This window comes from Balearica regulorum, chromosome 1 (genome assembly GCF_011004875.1).
Source record: "Balearica regulorum gibbericeps isolate bBalReg1 chromosome 1, bBalReg1.pri, whole genome shotgun sequence".
Lineage (NCBI taxonomy): Eukaryota > Metazoa > Chordata > Aves > Gruiformes > Gruidae > Balearica > Balearica regulorum.
The window spans coordinates 16,703,555-16,722,707 of record NC_046184.1 but is presented as its reverse complement, the minus strand read 5'-3'; the positions used below and the strand labels follow the sequence as shown (position 1 = coordinate 16,722,707).

At 41.1% G+C, this 19,153-nt stretch overlaps 1 protein-coding gene across 1 annotated transcript in view; it reads right to left on the bottom strand.

The window, feature by feature from the left end:
- Positions 1 to 1,887: 1,887 nt before the first annotated feature.
- The window catches only part of SLC2A13 (solute carrier family 2 member 13), a 173,499-nt gene continuing 156,233 nt past the window's right edge, over positions 1,888 to 19,153 (bottom strand). The window contains exons 8-10 of the mRNA XM_075742048.1: positions 9,735 to 9,856; positions 9,449 to 9,601; positions 1,888 to 8,270 (exon numbers count right to left, since the gene is read on the bottom strand). Coding sequence (XP_075598163.1) covers positions 8,044 to 8,270; positions 9,449 to 9,601; positions 9,735 to 9,856 — 502 coding nt within the window. The 3' untranslated portion in view covers positions 1,888 to 8,043. The remainder of the gene's footprint in view (positions 8,271 to 9,448; positions 9,602 to 9,734; positions 9,857 to 19,153) is intronic.

Below are 19,153 nucleotides of genomic sequence, written 5' to 3'. Positions count from 1 at the left end.
CATGGGATATAATGGTACCAAACATCAGAGTGTGCTAGCTAAGGCAGTCGCACTCATCTGAAAACCAGGCAGATCCCTGTATCTTCCTGAAACCTAGACCCAAACATCTCCTAAAAAAACATCTACCCAACTAAAAACCCCACCTCCAGAGGTCTCAGAGGGCATTTGTTGGCTTTTTTCCTATCAAAAATCAAGATGCAGACAACCCATCTGGTAGTTCTGCAGTTAGGTCTCAAAAGGCAAAAGCTTTCACCGTATCAGCTCTATGCAGAGCTTCTCCATCATGTGCGCAGGTATTGGGTACGTGACATGAGCCAAACCTGCCCTGGAGACCAGCTAATGAACAGCCCCACGACGAGACTGGTGGAACTGCTTACAGCAAATGCGCGTGACTATTTCCCTGTGGCTTTTGGCTAGCGGCTTGATGGCTTGAATGGGTTAATCTCTGTGTCAGGGATAAGGGCTGAGAAACCATTCATTTCGGGTCAAGCAAATGTGCTGGAAGTGAAACTGCAGGAGCTGAGTCTGAGTATGCTCGTGCAGGTAGCTCTGCGTGGGCAGGGGGTGGCTGGAAGGACGCCGGCTCAGGGGACGATCACCGGCAGGTCTCTTCAACCAGCCCACTGCGACTCAGCAGGGGACCACTGAGATCAGAGAAAAAGGACTTTTTTTTTTTTAAGTTTGTCTTTAACTTCCCCAGCTGCTTCCTACAAACTGCAGCAGCCTTGAAAGCAAGTACTTCCCGCACGCACAAAGCAAAGGCCGTGCAGGACCGTAAGGATGATTTTGGTTTGGATGCGGCACCACCTGGCCTGGATGCCTGGGAGGTCTGACCCTGAAAATGCTGACAAAGGTTTGAGAGCAAGTACTGCTGCTGCCTGCAGGTCAGTTCTGCAGGTGGCAGAATCCCTTCAGCAGAAATCCATCCATCAGTAGTTGTTTTATGACAGTAGCTGGAGCAGAGGGGAATGGGAGAAGGCAAAATATTGGAGCATTTGACAGCAGCTTTTCATTATCCCACAAAGCCGCTGGTGTGGTTTTGGTGACAAGCAATCTGAGCTGCAACCACTCATGACCTTTATAAGCACTATCAGCCAGAAACCTAAAAACACAACCTGTCAGTGCAAAATGATCAGCTTCCTCTCTCCCCTCTCGGCGATAAGCTCTGCCACACATACAGGTTTGCCAAGCAGACTCCTGCTGCCAGCATCTCCCCATCAGCTGTCCTGCCGTGCTGTCTCTGCATCCCGGACCAAAAGGCTACAGCTCTGCCAGAGGCAACTCTGGATCTTGCGAGGGTTCGATCCCGCTGCCTGTGGCAGGTGGAGGGAACGGGACCCACTTCCACCCCAACTAGCGGGTTCGATTCCTCTGCTGCCCAGGGGAGCACAGCCCGGGCAGCCTCAGCACGGCACGGCCACGGTCCTGCTGCTCTTCGCTAATCATCAAACCGGTTTAGGCAATTCTCTCAATAGAACACACAGAGTTAGGACATTTCCCCATTAGAAAATAGCAACTTTTGCCCTTTCCCCAGGCACTAACCAAGTCTGAAGGTATAAATTGCTGTCACAAAACTGGTCTGTGTTTGGGCAGGGAACATTGAAAACCCATGGGGGGACATCGGGACAGTCGGCAGCTCTGTGTAGCTGCGTTCAGCTCTTCAAACAAATCTTCCGGGAAGGAAGGGACGCTTGTCCGCTGTGCCATCATCTCAGAAACAGGCTCTGTTTGAAACACACCATATTAAGATCATATTCAAAGTTATTCTTACCCATCAGTTATTTTAGACAAGCCCACGGGCTATTTTAGCTCATTTTCCTGAGCAATGCAATTTTGCAACTCTAAAAGGTGACCCAAATACCCAAACAAAGGAAACCTTGAGAAAGATTCTGTAATTAAGTATCTCACCTTTTATTTTGTTCATTTACACTTCTGGCACTGACAATTCTTTGAAGATATTAATTTTTATGTAAAGACCAAACTTAACTAAAGCAATCAGAAGTCAATTAAATAATTTTACATCACTTAAGTTTCAGGAAATGTACAACACTTTCATACATTATAGGCTTGACTGGTTGCAAAAGGAAATGGCACGTTTGACATGGTTAAGAAATAACTTGGACAACCTGACAATTAGTTTTGCCAAAATCTGTTTTGTACTGAATACCGTAACATGCGCCCAGGGATTACAGTGTGCCTGATGGCGTCATGTGCATGTTGTTATTCAACACGGAAGTACTACTGCCAATTTGGTCTCCAATAATGTCTCAAATATTCTACATGGAATTTGTCACAGAAAGATCCAGTTAACACTTTTGTAGGGCTGCGAGATTCCCGATGGAAAGCAGAGATGCGACTCGTGCCACTCCCCAGCCATGCCCTGGACCAGCAGGACACCGAGCACATGGAGAATATCAAGCGTATGAACAATCCTATCGATTTCATGGGGACTACTGGAACACTTAAAATCGAACAGATGGCAGGTGGGCCTGCGGTGTAACGCAGCATCCCAGCACCACGAAACCACCTCGTTTCACATCTGCTGAGGATCCATGAAGTTTCTCCTGCAGAAGTCACGACAATGGTCATACATTCAGTCCTCTCCAAAGTCTGTGTGAAGTTTAAGGCAGCCAGAGAAATTTGCCTTTATTTTAACACTTCAGAAAACGATGTTTCCTTTAGAAATAGGTGGACGTTATTCATAATTAATCAGTGCGCCCCATATTTATATAAATGTAGTAAAAGGCCAAACCATATTTTGACAAACTGTATCTCAACAGAATCAAGGAGTGTAATAGAACCAGAGTTGAAGCTTTGTAATTACATGTGCCCGATCATTCACGTGTGACATACTGTCTAGGGACAATGTGAAAAAGCGGGGATTTGGATAAACTCTGTGTTCTTGAGGCCTGATGCTGGTCAAACTTCCCCTGGCGTGAGTGAGCTCTACCGAAGCCGACGAGTGAGCACCTCTGACGAGACGTGTGAGTAAGATTAAAAACATGCCGCTGGTTCACACTAACAGGTCATTGTGGCTAAAGTATATTCTCATATACAGAACTCTGGAACACCATTAACACCCATTTACAAAACACTACAGTGATGGTTATTGGCACATAAAAAACTCCTTCTCTATATGAAAACATACACAAAATAGATAAGAACTGCCATTTTTTTCAGACTTTTAAAATCTATATATAGTTGCCTTTAAGGAGGTTTTACCCCCAGGATCACAAACAACAATATTTCTTTAACAATGTTCACCTAGATTTTACTGTGCTGACATTTGTAACACTGTCACAACCTAGACCACTTTGTGGATTATGCTTAACTGTACTGTACACAAGGCGATGAAGATCGATAGAAAACCACTAAGATTTTTGCACAAAAATGTGGCTTGTTAAAATCCAGAGAACGATGGAGTCACTTTATAGGCAGCAGCTACATGTAAGCTGTAAATGTTACCCGCAATAAAAACACATTTTGCCATAAAGCACATATTGTGGCATTATCTGCTTCTGGCCTGGTACACAAAGTTCGATTTTCTTCCCAATGCAGAGGAATGGGTTTGGTTAGCTCGACTCTCTCAGAAAAAAAGTGCACAAATATCTTACTCTTTAAAGTGCTTTGCAGAACTGTCTCTTCTGCCTTGATTTCTACCCCGAGATCTCTCTATGCTATGAAGGCTCTGCCTTTCTCACTTAGTGATGTTCAGCTAACAAGGCCTCTTACCCAAGTACAAGTAAAATTTCAAGACCAAGTTAGAAGAGTGTTGACGTTGAGAAGTAGAAAGTTGGGTATAAAGCTGAGAAGTACAGGGTCTATCTTTAATTAGCCCATTGCCTGTGGCACTGCACCCAACGCCCTCACGGCAGAAGGAAAGGTCCTCGCTCAGGGCCTGTCACAGGCCCTGAAAGTCAAAACTTCTCCCCAGTGCCCAACACGAGTGACTATGAAGGGCAAAAGAGATTTCACCGAGGAAAAAAGTACTAGCTTTGCAAACTCAGTTGCCATCATCTCACCTCCAGGTGGGCATGGGAGAGGAGCACTTGTGTGCTTCTTCCCCCCCCGTTCCCACCCACAGGACCAAGTAGAGTCCCTTGGTCCCACCATCCTTCTCCTGCATGGGAGAGAAGTCAGAGATGGCTCCTTTTGGCTACGACACCCATCTCTACCGAAAAGTGATTTTGTGGGCTTTTGATGCATCATTTATTTCTTTTCCTCTCCCAACCCTAACTCCTACACCAGTGAAATGCTGCATTTTCCAACTCATGCAAAAAGAAGCTGGCGTTGGAACAATGTTCCTTGGAATGTATCCTCTCTTGTCCCAACATTTCTGACACGGCTGTCACTGCAACTCACAAGGTAGCAACATCTATGAGAGCGATCTAAGGTGCACGCGTAGCAATGCAACTTCAGCCCCCCAAATGAGTCCTGGGGCCTTGCTTTGTTTCTGTCTCTATTTTCAAAACAGGTTTGCTCCTCTTGTTAAAAAACAATTTTGATCAGCAAAGTGACAAGGGGAAGAAAGAAGTGGCAAATTCTCTCAACCCCCTCAACACTTCAGATTTGCAACATGGTGAACAAACTACTGTGGGTGAATTAAATTTAAAAAGATTAAAAATGCATCAGGACTTGTTTCTTTTATACTTGCTCTTAGACCAAAACGTGTAGAGTCAGTAGATTAATCAGAATTAAAATATCTCAAATTGTGTATAAGCAATATGCCCAACTCTACCAGCAGTAATACTCGAGCATTCCTGATGCACAGAATACCTGAATTAAGTGTGCAGTCCTTGTGAAGAAACAATTTCACATCTTCTGCAGAAAGCTTTCAATAAAACGATATTGTGCTTAGACATACTATTGATGCTACCTAATAAATTAAAATCCCATCATAAGAAATTATTCAGCTACACTGTATTTTTATTCTTTTATCTGGAATGTTACTAAGTCTACCTTTAGCAAAAATCTCTTAAAACTTAAAATATGCACAAATATAAAAAATCTTTGCAAAATAGAAACATTTTATTTAATCTTCTTCATACATTATAAATGTTCACAGATTCTAAAAATAAAACCCTAATTGCGTAAGATTAATTTCAAGTATTTGATCTCATTTTTATTACACATGACGCTTGGTTCACGTTTCTAAGGTATGGAATGTTATCTTGGTGTAAAGCAACCCTGAAAGGAAGACTTAAACCCAACTCTTTGCAGGTGGGAAAGGGGGAGTGACAATAAAGAAGCTGAAATATTTTGCACCCTCACAGCCAGTAGCAATGATGAATAAAATGCACGTGTTTCAATTGTTTTGCCTTGGGATGCAAACCTTCAGAAAACTGCTTTTAGTAAGCGTTGCATGAGAAAACGAGTCCAGTGCCGTATGCAACGGAGCGCCACTTTTGAGAATGCCTGTGAAACAAGGCTGGCAGAGAAAGATGGTCTGCTGCTGCTAAAAAGCCCCAGCACTGCCTGCAAAACAAGAGGCTGATCTTGTGACAGCGATCTTTCCAGTGACTTTGCTGTGGTTACGCCCAATAAATGCAGCAGTTTCCTCTACCCGTGGACACAAGGGCAACAAAGCATGAGGTCAGCACCGACACCGTGCCGGCGCAGGGACACCCTCCCTGGCTTATACCCCACGCCAGCAAAACATGTCAAGTAAGGGAACGTTCATAGACGTAACGCTGAGCACAGGCTTATGCTTTTGGGGGCATCAGAGCCGTAAATCCCTGTTCTGAAAAGCCAGTGAACACCTACTCAAACCTATCTCTACGTAGGATACCACATAAGCACAGATTAGGTGTTATACACCTATTCACATGCTGTTCTGGATGACAAAACTGTTCCAAATAAGGGTCTTCAAACACTCATTTTTCAGTTTAGGAAGAAACCAATTTGCCCTTAAAACTATTTTGTTCTCATCTGAAAAAGCCAAGTATCGCTTTTTCTCATTTCAGGTACTGCACCTTCGGTGAAGGTTGCAAAGAGGTGACAGCCTAACGGAGACATCCCGCGCGGGTGCATTGGAAGATAGGTCTGGAGACCCGAGCATTTTCAACAGCTGATGCTTTCAAGCATAAAAATATTGTGCGCTTAAAGAGGAGGCAAGATGAAAGGTGTGAGAATCCAGCCCTCTCACCGCACCAGGAGGTGTTCAAGGTTGGGTCACTCTTCGCAATGATTCGTTTGAAATTCCCTCTGTCCACTACGCTTTCCCCTTTTAGTCCCAGTCAAGTCACAGAAGGATGCTTTAAAACGTTTTCTTTCCAAAAATATTTCTTTGATTAATGAAGTAAAAAAAGAAAATAACGCAAAATACACCCAATTGCTGAAGTTCAGTAATTGGAGAGTAAGAACTCCCACCACAGAAGATCAGATAACAGAATGTCAGACTTCTTTACAACAATAAACCCCCATGTTATCCAATAAAAATAATTTAGTAACAAATGTCCAGTCTCAGTTTTGATAGTAATCCTGCATTCAAAATATTTTTCAACCCAAGAAAAGCCCACAAAGCAAATCTATAAAAGCTAATGAACCCAACAACTTCTTTAATCTTTACACAATGAAAAAGAAATGTATTTTTACCAAATAAATGGGGGGCAGCCCACAGGCAGAGGAGGTTTTCCACATTCTTTCATGAAGCAAATGTCTCAAAGATAAGAATTTGAATTGTTGATGCTTTCAAACTCATATCTCTGAAGACTTTAAGCAGTCAAGGGCAAGGAAAAAAAATAACATAGTATTTTTCTGTAGCTGCATAAAATTCAATTTGCCAAGACAAGAAATCATGGCAGGTGAATAAAATACCATTCATATTTTCATTACCAGGCTGAAGGCAGCCAAGTTAATTTTTGCGCTTGACATTTTCTTGACAATTTTGCAATGCTTCGGTAAAGCAATTAATATGAGATGTAGGCTTCTGCCCATTGCTAATATTTTTCTTTAGATCCAGCAAGACACTGGTTGACTAAGGGCATTTGAAGGAAAAATGTGCTGGGATTCATTTAATCTGCACATATGAAGGTAAGCTGAAGGCAACATGATTATTCACGAGCAAAAGGCGCAGGAGGGATGACCACTATGCATTTAGCAACACAAAACCTCTCCCCCTCTTTTCTTTCTTTTAGCTAAAGATATTTTGTTTTCAAAACTAGGCATGAGCCTGAACATTCAAATACAAAAAAGGAAAACAAAAATATTTTTTTTTTTCCAACTAACTGAAGCCTCTACGTTGTACCTAGCAATATATACCAGTTCATTTGTATGTGCGGCCACATACTTAGTTCTGCTTTCCTGCTGTCAGGCAGTTAATTTTGGCTGCCAAATACCAACTCCTGACTGTAGTGTGTACTCAAGAGCAGCAGTGGCTACACAACCTGGTGTAACACAGACGTACACCACCCTAATGAACCTCCACCCAGGTGACTATGGCTCTCTACTTGTTATCTCAAATAAATAAAAATGGCAATTCTCTTCAGATAAATTTGGGAGATGTTACCTTTGATAGATATAGCAGATATTTGCATTTTCCTAATGAATTAATCCTTTTAAATGGCTACCATTACTGCAGCTTATGCATTCATCATTTGTCGTAGTGCACAGCAGAGCTCTTTGCTAGGCTGCTATGGGATGGGGATCTGACAGATGTTGGCTGCTTTCTGATTAGCTACTCTATTATTTTATCTTTTGTCAGTATTGAAGATAAGGACAACCACTGACCATCTAGGATAGCCTTCTGCATTCATCTGGTACAGTGCACCCTACTAAATACATTGGGACGGTGCAGTGTCGCGCACGCTTGGTGAATTCACAGAGTTGTGGAATACAATCTCTTTTGGAAGCCATTGCTTTCAGTTATCAAGAAAACACTAGCATATTGAATTTCCTCCCAAATGGAGCATTTTTGAACATCAAGGCGTTTTTAACTAGACAGTAGAAAGGAGAACCAGACCAGAAGCAGGGCAGTGAGGTCATCAGAGAGCTGCTTTTCCCCCAGAAGGCCTTTAAATGATTAAATACATCAGCAGCTGAAACTTATTCCACATCAGAAGCATCATTGTCAGAAAGATGGTAATTACTTCCCTTCACCCGAATATACTCGATATACCTCCCTTCATCAGAATCTGACATACCACATGTACATAGCCTGTTTTCAAACAAAGATTCAATTTCCTCTAGCTTTTTCCCTTTAGTCTCAGGAAGGCAGCCGTAGATGAAAACCAGTCCCAAGGCAGCAAACCCTGCGTAGAGGAAGAAGGCTCCTGCAATGTAAAACAACATGCACAGTCGGTTACAGAAGTTCCCATCCCTTCCCTGCTCCAGAGCAGAGGGAGCGGCAGAAGCAGCAGGCTGCGAATATCAAAGGGGTGCGTAAAAGCAATGCTTGGAGCGGTGTCGTTAAAACAACGAGCTGCGGGGCCGTGGGTGTAGAAGGCGGCTGCTTTATTGCATGAGTAAATCAACAAAGCTTTATTGCATGAGTAAATCAACAAAAGCACTTTCATGTCACGTGGAAGATAATACACATCTTTTCTGGGCTAGTCGTTCTGCTGTTAAAATAAACAGCAATTAAACGGCTGCATACCCAATAAAAAAAGCAGCTATGAAAGGCAAGAACTTTCTTAACTTACCTTAAGAGTGAAGGGCACTCTAAGACAACCCCCCAAAATGAGAAACTTTACCAAAAAAGAAATAGTCAGGATTAAAATAGTGCTTGTAACTCTTGCACCTAATTATTATTTAAAAGTCCTCTGCAGAGACAATTAGCAGGGAGAAAGAGCTCGTTCCCCCTGCCACCCACCTTACCTAGGGGGGCAGAGAAGGTACCAAAGGACCAACAAACATTTACCTGCCACGTGTTTCTGGACTGATGACTCAAAGGAATGACAAGTAGAGCTGCGAGGCTCTGTACTAGTAATGATGTGAAGGTCACAACAACTCCCTAGCAGCTTAATGTAATTTAAATGACTTGTACTGGAGTGGCTGAGCAGTAATCTGACAAACTCTGTGCAGGCTCCAGCAGACAGGATTTAATCAACAGCTAGGAGCGAGGCAGCAGCATCTTACATGGCTATTTCTGCAAGGACTATCTGATATTGGCCTTGGATGCCATCATAAACTGGAAAATGGCAGATACTGGCTCCTTAAGTGGGAATCAGCACATTTCACTAAGTCAAAAGGGTTTTTCTTCTAGCTCCCCTCTTTTAATCAACTGTCTATGTTCTCAGTTAAGGACAGACAGAAATGTTTCTTATGAAACCTGGACTAAACTCTATGATCCAGGCAGGTTGTATCAGGTATCAGTCTTACTAAACCACTGTGGGTTGAGAACACTGCATTCACAGTTGACATTTCATAACAAAACCGAGTGATCCAGAATCAGTGGAAAACCTACGCGCCAACGGTAGTGCTGCATCTATGAACGCATACTGTTTCTTACCATAGTACGTCAGATATTCAGCCGTATGCAGAAATGTCAGTGACACGAGCACATTGAAAACCCAGTTGATTCCAGAGGAACATGCATTTCCTGTGCTTCTAGCCCAAAGTGGGTAAATTTCAGAATTGATGGTCCAGGGCATAGGACCCATCCCTAAGAATTAGGAAAAAAGATCAATCTCAGTTTAATGGCCGGACTCAAAAGTAAATTTAACACATAGTCTCACTATTCAACATTTTACCTTTACAATTTTTTAACTTATATGCAAAAACAATTGTTTGCTTACCAGGTGCAAAGAAAACCAAGTACAAAATAAGGCCCAGAAGTGCTGTCCAAGAGTATGGAGTGGGGCAGAAATTGTACGCCCAAAACAGATCTTCCTTTTTGAATACTGTTTCATTTGAACACCTGAAAAATAACAAAAAAACTTCCTATTAAAGAATTTTCAGGGAAATGGGTGACATCTCAATATAAACATGGCACATAATATCTTATGAAAAGCTGTCAAATGTACAATTAAGATGAAAAAACTCCATCCCTGTTAATTTATCAAGATTTTTGAGCCAAGTCCTACATTCAAAAACGTGCTTTTTCCCTAGCCTGGTCTTAGAAAGAGTAACCAGCAGAACATTCCTGAATTTAATGACTTGGCTTGTATCTACAGATCCTCTACAAATGACTAGTTTTCACTGCACAAGTGGTCATACCAAAGCCAACAAGACCATTCACATGACTATTGCACAATGCAAAAAATGCCGCAGCAGCAGGACTTCAAACTAAAGATGCTGCATGCAAGGATTTCAGGTCAAATAGTTAGTCCAGTACATCACTGATGAACTAACTATACGCTGCACACTTTGGTTGTAATCGGTAATGCCTATGGAGTGTACCAAGGTCAAGTGGAGTTATAAGGAAAAGAGGCATATACTTTCTCCTCTACACAGTGAAATAATTTAGAAGGCGGCAGTATTTCTAATTAGACAATAAAAATAAGAACCAGACCAGAGGTAAATTGTACCTGAGCTACTGAAAGAAAAAGTGTCTCTATTCAAAGGACTATGAGGAAATTATATTATTTCTAGGAATAGATATAAAATCAGATATTGCCATCTGACTGCCAACAGCATAATACATTTTAAAGGAATACTGGCAACTCTATTTTTTGTTATACATCGGTTTTAGGGTTTTTTTTAAATTAGCATTTGTTTAAAGGGACAACAAATCATAACTGTAACTAGAGAAACTTTTCAGCTGCAGCCACATCAATTGCTACAGTTGACAAACTGTGTACGTTTGGGACAGAAGACTTAGGCAGACACCACCCTTTCATATGCAAACAATGTTAATTACTTGAAGAGAAGAAATCGCAGTCGGCTGAACATCCATCTGGGTTATGGTTTCCAGATCCGCCGAGCGCTTATGTGAAGGATATGACCCACTTGACAGTAGGAAAACCAGAATGAAGATGCCTGCAACGGGTGACAGCTGGGCAACAAGTAGCAGGATGGCAGAGCAACAGAGATCCTGAAACGTTTCAGAGGACCTACCACCACTGCAGTCAACTTTCCAAAGCAACTTCCTGCAAAACATTTGTCCTCTAACTTTTCTGTTAAGAAATGACCAGCCAGTCCTAGGTTGAACAGGAATGTGCTAAGCACTGGTGGCCAACTTACCACTACCAGGCAGAAATCTTCCTTATGTCGGCATGGATGTACCAACAGGACAACATTTAAAGCAGGATATATCACCGTGAACTCCCAAACCCAGTTTCAGGACAGCTAGAAATCCAAAGTTCAAACACACTTAAAAGAGAGAGGTTAACCCAATGTATCCTGGAAAAATTCACATCTGAAACCCCAGCCAAACCCTAATGCTGCTTTAATGGCAGTAAGCCATAAAATTTGCAGTTCCACCTTGCACTTGAGCAGAACCAGCCCAAGTGGAGTCAGCAGTCCCCAGAGAAATGCCAAGCCCTTGACATGCTGCCAGCAAAGCAGCAGTGCTGGCACGCGCCCTTCCATCCTGCCGTGGCCCTGCCTTGCCGAGGTCCCCCAGAAAGCCCATCTCCTCCAGCGCAGAGTCACTTGATGTAAAACACATAGAAAACAGGCCAACTGAGCATCCCTCTCAAAGATATGTTCCTTGTGCCTGGATACAATAGACTCATGGCCTCAGCTGCTGCCTGACCACTGGAGCATCCATCAGCCTAAGACACCAGCAGCTTCTATGACAGAAATTTTTCATCTTTTCTCAGCTCAAAGTACTGGTGCCATCCTTGCTGCTGCTGCTTCTTGCTTCTAAGCATCACCCCAGTTCCTTCTTATCTCATTTTGCTCTTTCATGGCTCGGCTCAGCTCAGCATTTCTTTTTACAAGTGTGAGACACAGATCACTCCCTGTTAGTGTCCACCCTGATGCCTCCCTACCGCTCTACGTACTCCTCACTGCGTGCAGGTTATATCAGGCCTGAGCTATGTCCCAGGCACAAGATGTACAGAAGTCTGAAATATGCTGGAGAACTGTCCATACGTTTAAACCAGCAGTTCCTTACAAGTGAAGGAAATGGTGTTTGAAAGATTAATTACTGAACACCTGCCTCTCGCTCAGCCCCGCGTAGCTGCCCACTCTGCATCTGCCCCACTGCGAGACCACAGGATGGCTCAGTTTCATACCGTTTTAACAACATCAGGTTTGCTGCTTTTGCTGTTACTCTAATTTCATTTGCAGGTGTTTGGTAATGAATACAAGCTGATTAGCATTTTAAAACATCTTGATGCTGAGATTGGTTTCTCCATTCTGCCCAGCCAGATCGGCAGCTCCTCAGAGAGGAGCCTCATGCTTTCTCTCAAAGACGTACTTGGTTTATTATCTTGCATCCATCTCCATCAGCGCAAACCAACCTGCTGATTCACACAGACACAACCGCCGGGAGGTCTGGATATTTCCTTCCCCTACTATCTTTCCCCAGACGCGTCCTACTTTTGACAGAGTGGAACACAAATGATACAAGGGAAAACCAGACGTCTCCAAAGCCTCCTATGGCTGAAGCCACTCATCTATTCTCTGCTCTCGGCCCATAACTGAGAGGAAATTCTGTTGCAAGAAAGCAGATTCAGTGCATTGAAAAAGGAAAAATAGCACTCCAGACTAGATTTAACAGAAACCTTGCAGTAATAAACTGTGCTTTGCTTATCCTTCGGTACTAAACCAGCATGGCACACAAAGTAAAAGCAAAGATATCTGCATTTGCTGGCATCTTGCAGTGCTGGGTACATACAAAAATAACACTCTTTCAAGGCTGGGGATTTGTTCAAGCTCTGTTGCTGTGCTAATTCTACTGCAAATTTGCTATTTCTACAAGATCTCTTATTTTGCTGAAGCATATATTAATAATTACTGTATAATGTGCTATCAGATAAAATTCTGAATTTTGTCCTGCATGGAGAGAGCATCTATGATGGAAAGCAGATGAGCAGCTACCCATCACTTCACAAGCTGAAATGCACAGAGGAAAATGCCATGTAAACAGCTTACCAGGAAAATGATGCAGTCAGATACCAGTGCAAAGAATCTGTAAATACCAATATGCTGGGTAACCGTCGTATCAGTACAAACAGTGCAGACACACTGTATCATTTCCTCTGAAATTACCCCCAAAGTGAAAACATGATAGTGCTACATTGAAAACCTTTACCATGGATTTCTTTCGTTATGTATTTTCCACAGATAATTTAAGACACACATCTGTTCTAATTAGTGAAAACCTAACCTTCCAACAATTGATGCGAACAATTCGACTTACTGGAAATAAATCAGAGCAGCAGTACACTTCTACATGACAGGCATTATATGCTTGGTTTCATAATCACAGAATCCATCCTTTATCTGATATGGTCTGTAGTTCAGAAGATCTAAAGCTTTGCTCTCCACCTCCTTTATACAGCACATAAAAAAGGTATGAGAAGAAGGGCTGGTGTGGGTGGTCTAAAATGCTGTTGCTAACAAGGGGATCAAACAGGATAAGAGCACTTCCTTGATAATCATTCTAATTTTTCCTAATAATTGAGCCAATTTGGCTGCAGAATAATTTTCAAGCACAACACTGAAAACCTCAGATAGGGACATAGCACATAGCACAGGCTTGTGAGCACAGCACAAGACAGAGACCCTGCTGATTTTCTCCTCAAATCTCCATTCATTTTTGCTTTGCTGTAGAGTGAGGACTGTGTAGCCTTAAAGATACGGGTTTTGTGGGAATTAAATGTTTCATTCTGAACAGTTCATATATTTTTAATATGAAAGCTGCTGACTTCTCATTGTCTTTTAAGCCCTTCAGAAGCATCTTAAATGGATTTAGATCAAAAGTCTTAAAAGGTCAAAATTCAAATCAAATCAGGCTAAGGAAATAAATTACTTCTAAAAAAAAATCACTAATGTGATCATTCATCTCCTTAAAATGCTTGTTGGAACAGGCATATTTCAAAATTACACATTCTGCTCTGAGATAAACTTTAACATCAGGTGCTGATGGTACAGAAAGATTTTACACCTAATTCACAGTTTCACTAATCTCCTATTTCTTTGTTCTAACAAGAGTAAAACTACTTAAGGACTATTCTTATGCCAGACTTTTGTGCCTGGGTTATCAAGAAGATGCTAATCTACAATTTACCAACTTAGTCTCCAGTGTTACAGAAATGTATTGGATTAAAAAAATCTCCTTTAAAGAGATTTTTAAAGTCTCCTTGTGTAGAGTGCTGGCGTTTATATCATGCCTCTCCAACTGAACAATACAAATTTATGCCAAGCTTATTGAGTCTTTTTTTTTTTCACCAGAAGCCTGGTCATGGAAAGAAAAGGGGACCAAACAGATGTAATTTAGAGTAGCTGCTTCTTGGACTGAGAAAACCTTTTCGTGGAAGGTGCTTGGGAACAACTAAAATTCTTTATCCACAAGCAATTACTCATCCTGTGGAAGAATCTGGACCTTGACATTTGGGTTAGTTCTCAAAATTTCAAGCCCCCTTTTTTCTGCTAAAGATATTTAGTTGTCTGAACAGACTCCTAACTATCTTTAAATTACTTAAAAGACAGAATTTAGCAAGGTACTAGATTAAATATAATAATTTATTTGTAGTCAGACATGTAACTAAGGAGAACTTTGGAAACCACCTCTATCCTGTCCATCAAGTGGTCTCTCTAATCCACCCATATACATTCAAAATAGTTACATTAGCACAACCCATAGAAACCAGTGAAACCATATAGTTTCACTATATATCTATATATTCTGATTTAAAGAAAAATCTCTGCTCCTTTCAGTGCTTAATTTTATATACACATACGTAAGATGCTATCTGAAGTATAAAGCAAAGCGTAATTCTTTCCTGAAGGTGAACAGATTAATTTACACCTGACTAATGTCTGAATCAATACGTCCTAAGCTTTCTCACAGTTCCTTAGCTACTGGCTTCTGTGCCTCAGAGAAGATGCACTGTAGCTCCACGCCTCTCCGGAGAAGTTTGCTTCCACCCCTTTTGACTTTGTAGTCTACACGGAGAAATAACTCATCCATTAAACCAGATGTTGCTAAAAATATGCAGATGAAACTTCTTACGCCAGATGATGGCAATTGAAAAAACACAGAAAAGAACAAACAGATGCAGCCTTGAAAAAAAGTACCCATAAAATTTCATGGTATTCAGCTAGACATTACTTAACCTTCATTACATAAAAATACCAGCCACGTTTTGGGACACTCATTGAAGCCTTTTGCTATAACTGGCAAAGAGTTTTTAAAATATTAGCATGCACTTCAAAAACTTGAAAAAATAGTTTAGTTCACAGCAAGAAAGCAAATTGCACCTCAGCAGAATGCTGATGCATTTGCATATGACTTAAAAACAGTCTTTATCATGCTGAGGCTCCCTGCTATAGGATCTATCTGTTGTACCTATTGAGCTGTGGGTGATACCCTGCACAAAACCAGAAACCAGGGCTCTTTAATGGATAACAGCTATAGTAATTGCCGCTGTCCAAAATATGTCAAGAAATCTTAAACGAAAGAGACACAGACAGTTCCTTTCTCTATGCAACGCTTTCCGTGCCAAGAAAGTTTAGTGGCAGCTACCAGGGCTAGAACAATACAATACAACAGGAAAATTATTTTCCTCAAGCTGAATGACTGGCACTTCGTACTCTGCATCTGGGAAATTGAAAACACATATTCAAAGACAAATGAAAAAAAAATAAAACCCAGAAGTTTAGTTGCTTTGCCCATTACAGAGCCAAAGAGTTTAGAGATGCCTTCTTTACTGTGTGCTGTAGAGTAAGAACTGAATTTCTAATAAGGTTTAAATCAGCATTTCTTACAGATCTGCTTGCAGGCAGCACATAACATATATAGAACTAACTGTCAATTATTCACACTGAGCATCTTTTCCCTTACTGGCTGTTATCTTCTGATCCCTCTTTTATCTTCTTTCTTCGAAAAGAAACAGAGACTCGACAGACTGCTAAAGTCTCCTAAAATCAATCACAAGGAATATTTCACTATAGCCCATACACACTATTAAATTAAAAAATTACTTAATATTTCATTTACCCAAGCAGAAGAACTTCCTGAAACAATTACTTCATAGAAACACCTGTCTCTAAGACAAAACTGCATTCCTTCATGCTTGGATGGGTATACTCTTTGCTGGGTAAAAAACTGGCTGAATGGCCAGGCCCAGAGTTGTGGTGAATGGGGTTAAATCCAGTTGGCGGCCGGTCACAAGTGGTGTTCCCCAGGGACCAGGGCTGGGGCCAGTTCTCTTTAATGTCTTTATGAATGACCTGGATGAGGGGATCGAGTGCCCCCTCAGTAAGGTTGCAGATGACACCAAGTTGGGTGGGAGTGTTGATCTGCTGGAGGGTAGGAAGGCTCTACAGAGGGATCTGGACAGGCTGGATCCATGGGCCGAGGCCAACTGTATGAGGTTCAACAAGGCCAACTGCCGCGTCCTGCACTTGGGTCACAACAACCCCAGGCAACGCTACAGGCTTGGGCAAGAGTGGCTGGAAAGCTGCCCGGCGGAAAAGGACCTGGGGGTGTTGGTCAACAGCCGGCTGAATATGAGGCAGCAGTGTGCCCAGGTGGCCCAGAAGGCCAACAGCATCCTGGCTTGTATCAGCCATAGTGTGGCCAGCAGGACTAGGGCAGTGATCATCCCCTTCTACTCAGCTCTGGTGAGGCCGCACCTCGAGTGCTGTGTTCAGTTTTGGGCCCCTCACTCCAAGAAAGACACTGAGGTGCTGGAGCGTGTCCAGAGAAGGGCATGAGAATTCTGAGATTCTCAGTCATGTCAGAATGCACACATATATGAGACTTAGTACACTGTTCTGATTTACCTCTGTTCCTGGCCACCTGGTCACAGATCAATATAATTTTTTTTTTTATATTATTATTTATTTAGCTAAAAATCTTTAGAGAGTTTGAATTCAAAGACTTCCATTTTCCCAAACTGAGAAATTTCTGCTTTGTAACTGCATCTGAATTTGCCCAATAAATAGAGTGCTGGAGCTGTTATTCAATCTGAATAGACTGAGCAATAGAGTACCAAATGACTGAAAACAGGAACAATTTTTCCCCATGACAAATAGTTCTCCAATATTAATCACATGAAAAGGGTTCTTAACTGTTTGTTGTTCTGGATGTTTCAGTATTTGTAACCACTGATCAGTGGATTCTGAAGGGCGGACAACACAGTTCCTGCATCTCTTGCCAAAGGAAGAAGTTCAACTATCTGAAAGTGCCTGTTAGAAGGTTCGTTAGCAGTGGGTCTGAGCAAGCAGCTGTGGTGTGATTAGATAACTCTAATCTCCCAATGAAAGATGTTCAGTTTTGGATTTGTTTCTGGACTGAAGGTTCTCCTTCATATTGCTGTGTCCTACTCCTGTCCTCACAAAGTTCAGCCTGCTACTCCATAGACTTCTTTTGTCCTGTATTGGAGCCTTCCAAGTCCTGCTGGCCACTTCCAGGCCATTGGCTACAATTGCCCACTCCGCTGTCACACCACAAATGTTTCAAGCTTCATTTTTCACCATATCTACCAGGAACAGAGAGAAACAAATCTCTGCTCTACCAGAACACTGTCTGACAAGCTTCTCTCATTGTCTTTCACACTCTCCTTACCTTGAGAAATGAACTCAAACCAGGAAAAGGCAGAATAACATTTATGTTAGTGTTAAAGTCCAGCCGTAATGATTTCACAACAGCTGACAGCACCCATTAAGTACATATGTAGACTACTCCCAGCTACAGTACGCTTAAAAACTGGGAGCAGAAATAAGCAAATACTTGGGGTTTTGTTATAGGACATAGAATTACCTTCATCACACAACACAGAGATTGACTTATTTTTCTTGCCAAGCTTTCTCCTACTCTTCCAAAGTATCAGACAATAACAAAAATATCAGGAAACATCTGATGTATCTATGCTCTATAAAGTACCCTATCCTAGTCCTAATTCTGATCCTGACTCTATCCTAGTCCTAATTCTGATCCTGACTCGACACACTCTGTTTACTCCCGTACAAATTACAATTAACAAGTAATAATTAAATTGTACACTTTCATAATCATGAGAAAATCATAAATAATTCAAATAATATATTAACAACATGTAAACTTGTGAGGGGTCATACAACTACGAAAAATAATTATCTGTTCACTTAAACAACTAGCAGTCATGCCTCTAGAATTCCAATGGGCACAATTCAAATTAAAACCTGATGAAAATGCAAAACCATAATTAGTTTTGTGAACAAGCATGTTAGCTTAATATCACTGTCCTTCATGCATTTCTACCTATGATCATTTTAACTACTTTAATCATTGGACAACAGGTCAGAGTTTCAAAATAGGGTATTTTGTGTTTCTTTTAAACATTGGACACTTCCAGCTATCGAGCAGTTCCTAGTACCAAAGTTAGCTGTGCAGGTGAGAAAAACAATGAAGGAAAACAGCAACTTTGTTTCATTTTTTTGTGAAAAGCTTCAAAATTGCCCCATTTTTCAACAAAAAAAAAATCAAATTATAAAAAAAAGGAACAGAAGGATCATAAAATAAAATGTTTTGGTTTTGTTTAAAAAAATAATTTTTTGCATGTTTTGTGGAAAAGGATTATTAAATATATATATTTAAAGACAATGAGCATCTTATAAAAGTATTTTTATTAAAAAACTCAAATATCTAAATATATTACTGCACAAACTAAGTGCACAGAGGTCCATTCTATATCCATTTATATTCAAGTTTAAGACTATACTCAGAAAACAGCTGGCAGAAAACAACTTAGTTAACACTCAGCTAAGGAGTTCACAGATTGAAATCATAGCTGTAAAAATTAGATGTGGTATTCTCAAGTTAGGAAGCCATGACAGAAGAAAACTACTTTAGGGCTTGAAACTGTAAAATCAGTGACACCAGCAGCAGCGAGTGATAATTCTAAGATTGAGAATCAAATACCAGTGTATATAATAAATAAACAAGAGTACAATCTCTGGTAATTATTTCTGGATAGATTCTTCATCAAACTGAGTAAATGGTTTAAAGATGCTTTTTGTAAAGACAGAGATTATTTTTTTAATATATATTTGGAAGAGCTTTTTCTCAATTTAAAGTATGACATACTTAATAGCTTGATATGTTGATATTTAGTTG